A 6,653-nucleotide genomic window follows, 5' to 3' on the forward strand; every position below is an offset into this window, starting at 1 on the left:
GGTGCATCGTGGCCTTGGAGCAGCAGGACCTGAGCTTCCATCCTGATTTAATATGTTTTTGCATTCATTCGCTTTTTAAAGAAAGAAAAAGTCATGCGGAGTTTGCTTTTAATAAAACTGCAATAATCCTGCAGTAAAAGTCCCAGCAGGTCCCCCGGAGCGGCCCCGGGCCTCAGATTGAGAACCCGCGGCCACAGTTGACTTGAGCGTGATTAAAAATGAAGCGCCATAGAAACGGGGAGGCCAATGAAGACGCGCGGAGCTGTTTACAGGGGGTGTAGCGTTTCTATGGTTGCCGGTCAAACCTCCTGCAGCAGGTATTAAACTGGAGCCCGCAGCGCGCTGACAGCCGCCACAAACCTCCGCCGAGCAGGAGAAGCAGGACTCCTCCCCAGGTCTCCGTGTGGAGCAGCAGGTGCGCAGACTCACACTCGGCCTCCATCAGTCTGGATTCAACGGGCGCAGCTCAAAGGTGAGTCTGGATCTTTATTCCGAAGGTCATTTATCCTCTTTCTCTCAGCAAGCAAATCAGTACAGAAATGTAGAAATCACACAAGAACTGTTCAAAAGTCCTTCAAGAGTTTGATCGATCGGAGTACAAGAAGCGCAAATCTGCGGATTTTACTGCGCGTAAAAACTTATGAAAGTCCAGAAAGCGGAAAAAATTCAAACTTTATTAAAACAGGACGCGACAACTGAGACCCCTGCGTGCGCGAGCGCGAGCGCGAGTGTGAGTGTGTGTGCGTGTGCGTGTGTGCATGTGTGTGTGCGTGTGTGTGCATGTTTGTGTGTGTGTGTGTGTGTGTGTGTGCATGTTTGTGTGTGTGTGCGTGTGTGTGCGTGTGTGTGTGCGTGTGTGTGCATGTTTGTGTGTGTGTGTGTGTGTGTGCATGTTTGTGTGTGTGTGTGTGTGTGTGTGTGTGTGTGTGTGTGTGTGTGTGTGTGTGCATGTTTGTGTGTGTGTGTGTGTGTGTGTGTGTGTGCATGTTTGTGTGTGTGAGAAAAAGATGTTGTGGTGTCAGAGTGACGTAACGCTGAGCTGTTGCTTTGAGTGGGTGTCGGGCATGAATGCGTGGATGTGGATTGAGTGCGTGTCCCTTTGCGCGCACACAGAGCTGTTCTCGGGTCATTGTTCTGGCCTTCACTGAAGTGTCGGGTGTGTATTTACAGTCCTGTCAGGAGGTAACAGAGGGAGGAGGAGGAGAAGTAGCTGACACAGAGGAGAGAGCCATGCTGTCCCTGAGCTGTGCCGACCCGTGGGCCGAAGGCTCCGTGGGTCTGGAGGAGGAGGTGGTGACTGCGGCGGCTCAGGCTGAGGAGCGGGACGGAGTCAGCGGCACTGACAGCAGCAGCTGCTCCGTCAGTCTGGACGACAGCCTGACCAGCCTGCAGTGGCTGCAGGAGTTCTCCATCCTCGGCACCAACGTGCCGCATCACACGCACCACCAGCACCACCTGTTCGGCCACCAGCAGCTGGGCTCTGACGCGCCAGCCTCCCCCCTGGCCGGGGATCCCGCCTCCATCGGGATGCCGCTGACCCCGGGGAAGCCCACGGCGGCGGCCTACAGCAGGATGCAGCCACTGCCCGGCATCGTGGCGCACGGACACTGTCCGGACGACGTGGACTACAAAACCAACGCGCACATCAAGCCACCGTATTCCTACGCCACCCTCATCTGCATGGCCATGCAGGCCAGCAAGAAGAGCAAGATCACGCTGTCCTGCATCTACAAATGGATCACCGACAACTTCTGCTACTACCGCCATGCTGACCCCACCTGGCAGGTAACGGACCCCCCACCCACACACACACACAGAGGCAGTCCACCTGAGACAGGATGTGCCACCTGCTGCACTCATTGTGTGAAAATGAGTTTCTCTCAGGTCACATCACAGCTGGATGTGTTTCTGTTTGAGAACAGAGGTCTGGGCCTGCTGCCACTTGGCTTTGTGTGTAATTAATAACTGAGGCCTAAAACACTCAAACTTTAACAGGATTGCACTTTTTGTTTTCCTTTTTTAAGCAGCATAATACCTGAAATCAGCTCAGTAGGAGTAACCGAAGCAGATTCTTTCTCATGAAGGCAGCAGCAGTTTTTCAGAAAACTTTAATTCTGTTGGATCAATGATTGATGAAGCCGTTCGCTGCACTCCCAGAATTTCAGCCTCAGACATTTCAGAGCATTTTGTTATTGAAAGGCAGTACATGGGGCAGATAATATTTAACAAAGGTCACAGGGTCAGCGCTCTGTTTAGACCTGAGTGGAGAGGGGCTGGATGGTTGAATGCAAGGATACATTATAACTGACTACCATGCTCTGCTAGCTGTACTTCCTGCACCACAAAAAGCTAAAGTCTGTTGCTGAAAAGACACTTAAAGGTATCTGAACCTAAAAAGCTACATACCAGCAGCTTTATAGCAACTCATGTGTGTTAAAATAAAGATGTAAATATTGTTACCCAAGCCAAAAATGGAAGGATGCCTGAAAATAAAAGAATTAAATTAAGATTAATTTTAAAGGATCATAAAAGGAAACATGAGCGGGCAGGTTAGCTCACAGGTTTAGCAGGTGTGCTAAAGGCAGCATACTGGGATCAGCTCCAACCTGACATCCTTGGCTCTCTGATTTCCTGGCTTGAGGCAAAAAAGGACTTCAGATATAGTACACATGTACCTGTATTACTTTAAAGGAGATTTCTCTGCCATTTATTCTTAGCATGAACATTTAGGAATTCTTTTTGGCTTTTTAGTAACATCCAATTAGTCCTAGAATTTCACTCACTAAAACTGGAGCTCAGACCTGTTGGACGGTCTGTTAGTGCAGTAACTTCACAACATCCATATTATTGGTTAGATAATTAAAAAGGCTCCAAAAGGCTCCAACAGCACAAACATGGTCCAGAGATTTAGTTCAGGGTCTCTAGCTAGCTGAGGAGAAGCCTAGCAGACAGCTAGCAGACAGCCGCCTGTGTCACCATACACCTGTCAGTCACAGAGGCCACGCCTCTAATAATGCAAACTGTAATCCAGAGTTATCCAAACATTCTCCCTTGTACAGTTATGAGGGGGGAAATTATCTACACAGACTGAAACAGTTTTTGTAAACATGTTACTACCATTATGCTAAGCTAAGCTAACTGTTAAGCCAGGCTGCAGCTTCAAATGTGCTGAACACAAATAAGAGCAACATCAATCTGATGATCTGAGCTGAATGAAGACAGTGTGTGAGCTGTTATTTAAAATATACATTCCTCCTTCCAGAACTCGATCCGACACAACCTCTCGCTCAACAAGTGCTTCATCAAGGTGCCGCGGCAGAAGGACGAGCCTGGGAAGGGGGGTTTCTGGAAGATTGACCCGCAGTATGCTGAGCGCCTCCTGAGTGGTGCCTACAAGAAGAGACGAATGCCGCCCGTCCAGATCAACCCGGCCCTGCGGAACAGACTCGGGGTGAACATGCAGCCTCAGCCCAGAGGGCAGATCGGGCTTTGCGTCAACCCAGAGTCCCAAAGGCTTCTTCGAGAGTTCGAAGAGGCAACGGGGGCTGATCAGAATTGGGACCCCCATCTGGCTGAGGGGACCATGCTGGGGTCCTGGCCAGTGGTCAGGGGAAGGAGTGGGCTCAAGAGGAAGCAGGGCTCTAGAAATGGTGCTGCCAAAGCCCCCCGTCGGTCCAGCTCCCCTCTGCTCTCCATGGATGAACAGAAGGAGATTGGACCTCTGAAGGGAGACTTCGACTGGGACGCCCTTCTGGATTCTGCCCTCAGCGGGGAGCTCACTTTGGAAGGTGGTGAGCCTCTGAGCCCCATCATGAAAGAGGAGGACCTAACAGTGCGGGGAACCCACATTTCTCCTGTTGAAGCCCCTGCAGGCTCAGCAGAGGCAGAGAGGAGTAACAACATGTCTGACTTTGATGAGGAGACCTTCCTTGCCACAGCCTTCCTGGAGAACCCCTGGCCAGAAGAGGAGGCGGATCATGGCCGCAGTGATTTCCTCTGTAGCTCCACCGTCAACTTAGACCAGCTGTTTGGGCTCGAGGACCCATTAGGTGGGGACCCCAGCAGCAGGATGGACACCCTCCTTTAAGGAATAATTTCCAGGTCGTCTTACAAACTAAGAACGCTTCTCAACACAACCTGGGAATAAAATACTCTTTTTTTATCCTCATGCAAGCTTAACCGTCCTTTTCAAGATGTTTAAAGTATTTTTAGAGAAACATTTTTACGCAGGTTCAATGCTGGAAATAAACACTCAATGCCTACCGAACAATGATGCCACAATGTACAGCAGCAGTTCATATTCCACAGAGAAACTACACTGAATGTTTTTTTCCTTTTTTTTGTGAAATGACAGTTTTCAGAGTGAAGGCCTGGACACACCAGAAGGCAGCACGGTAATTTTAGCGTCATGTTTCCCTTCGTGTGTTTGTGAGAACACGGGGCCAGGGGTGGACGGTGTTCCTGCTAAACGAGTTTCACATAATGATGTAAACATTTGTTTAAACTACATTTCCAGCGGTCATTACCCCTCACAAGCACTGATTGCTGCCATTCAGTAAGCTTCCAGAAGTTGGCCAATCATTGAGCTGTTAGGGAGGGTGTAGTTTAAAGATGCTGGAGCTAAATGCAAGTAGACTTTATTTCTAGTTTAATGTCCATTCAAACTGATTCAGACGTTTATGTTCTTACATAGAGCTCCTACAGATAATGCTAATAAGTTAGCCAGTCACTAGTCCACTCAATCATAACAGGAAGATGAGAACCCCCAAAATAAACTCTCTCAAAACTACACAAAAACACTGACAGTTCGTTATGTTTTATACTCGGTTTACCACTACGGAAAAGTGTGGATTTGGCTGCATGTGGTCTCTGGCAGTTGATATTGTGAAATTACTTAGAATAGGAACACAATGCCACACCACAACCTTGTTGTGCTTGCTTTGGTTGCTAGCAGGTTGCTCTTCCCACCAGCAGTTTGCATGGAACTTGTCTGCAAACACACGTCAACTACTCACCAAGCGGTAATGAAACTGTGAGAAGTGCGACGCTAACTGGAATCAGAGGCCGTATGGCTTTTCATTTTGGCGATAAAGCACAACTTTTATTTTATACAATCCACCGGCAACCAAAACCACTCCATCTGATCAGAGAGGTCCACATTTTCTTTCAGAAATAAACAGCTAACAGCATGAATCCACCAATCGGCACAATTTTATTGGAATAAATTGATCTCTGGTGTGACCAGGCCTTACAGACGACACAACATGGTCTCTGTTTACATCACGAAAGTGTTTTATTGTGAAAAAGGAGATCATGTTGCCTGAAAGATATTTTCAGTGAACAGTTGATCAACTAAGACTTTTTTTTAATTGTTAAAGTGGAATCAGGAGTAATGCTACGACAGACTGATGATGAGATTTTTGCCAAATTATGTTCTGTGTAGATGTGATTTACTCATTTAGTTTTCTTGTCTTTTTTTGGCGTGGGATTTTTTTGGTACTAACTCTTTATTTTCAGAATGAACTAGCACAACTTTAACAAATTATTCATGTTAGCTTAACTTTTTCCAGAAAAACAGACTGACGTATATGGCTTGTAGAAGTAACGGCTTTCTTTCTTCCTTCCTGTGACTTTGTAGCCGGTAGATATAAAGAAACGCAGCAGAGGACGCATCACAGCTTCGCGGTGTAAAAGTTAAAATAAACACAAAGCAGCCTGAGGCAAAATTCTCCAACAAAGAATCATTAGGAGCTTAAAATGCACAGTTTAAAGAGGCCACGGTGGCTTGTAAATGAATACCTGACCTTCTATGTGCCAAGAACAACACTTGGGACTCGACGGGGCGGCCGTGCGCGTTTTACTGCAATGAGGAAATGTTTTTGTGTTGGTGTGCGATAAAGTTGGGGACTGCTGGACGTGAACAAAAGAGCTCGCTGGATTCAGACTAAACCAAATCACGCTGCATAAGGACGGGGACAGTCTTTAACTGCTGAGATGCAGTAACTGTTCTCTAAACATGTGTGAAAGTGCAATCATTGTACAGTGATATTTGTTATATGTTACAGTCATTTGTTGGAGTCCATTCATGCTGTTTACTTCAGAGAGACCAGGCTCACTGTTTTGTGTATTCGGAGGTGTGAATACACTCGAGGGACTCTCAGTAAAACCAGCTATGGTTGTGTTTTAGCTCGTCTCAATCAAATAACACTTTAAACCACAATAATGGGATCTTACCTCATGATTGGTTCTATGCTGATGTTTAAACGCTCATGTATTCTTCTACCTTTTTGTTTTTATTTTATTTTTCAACTTTTCTTTGACAATAAAAAATGTTTTACTGCATCTCGCCTGTCTACTTGACACATTTCCTCATTTTTAGTCATGAAGGCTCTTTCAGTTTGACTGCCAAAAAAGGCAGTTCACGGTCCTCAGAGGATAAACTCTTCTATCAAAAACCTCCAAGCCTCTCACTCATCCAGTCACACGTAAAGTTAATGTAAAGGCTGAAATGTTTTAAAGGCATTCGTGGTCCCCAGAGGATAATCAAAATGACTTTTGAATCTTTAACTTTTCTCTAGTCCAACCACGAGGTTATCGTCTAAGAAGAACAGCTCCACGGCTCTGGTGGGGATTCCTCTGGCATGTTTAGATAT

At 46.7% G+C, this 6,653-nt stretch overlaps 1 protein-coding gene across 2 annotated transcripts; it reads left to right on the forward strand.

The window, feature by feature from the left end:
* Positions 1 to 327: 327 nt before the first annotated feature.
* foxj1a (forkhead box J1a) lies at positions 328 to 6,336 on the forward strand. Of its 2 annotated transcripts, XM_086290759.1 has the most exons (3): positions 328 to 472; positions 1,171 to 1,785; positions 3,263 to 6,336. In XM_086290759.1, the coding sequence occupies exons 2-3, from the start codon at positions 1,231 to 1,233 to the stop codon at positions 4,085 to 4,087; spliced, it is 1,380 nt and encodes a 459-aa protein (XP_086146885.1). In that variant the 5' UTR covers positions 328 to 472; positions 1,171 to 1,230; the 3' UTR covers positions 4,088 to 6,336. The 2 variants fall into 2 exon arrangements, with proteins under 2 accessions (XP_086146885.1, XP_086146883.1); XM_086290757.1 differs by lacking the exon at positions 328 to 472 and having other exon boundaries at positions 1,069 to 1,785.
* The last annotated feature ends 317 nt before the right edge of the window (positions 6,337 to 6,653 follow it).

The sequence above is a fragment of the Aulonocara sp. 'chitande type north' Nkhata Bay genome, linkage group LG4, assembly GCF_057382095.1.
Source record: "Aulonocara sp. 'chitande type north' Nkhata Bay isolate Kocher_YH1m ecotype deep benthic linkage group LG4, A_spYH_male_GT1.1, whole genome shotgun sequence".
NCBI lineage: Eukaryota > Metazoa > Chordata > Actinopteri > Cichliformes > Cichlidae > Aulonocara > Aulonocara sp. 'chitande type north' Nkhata Bay.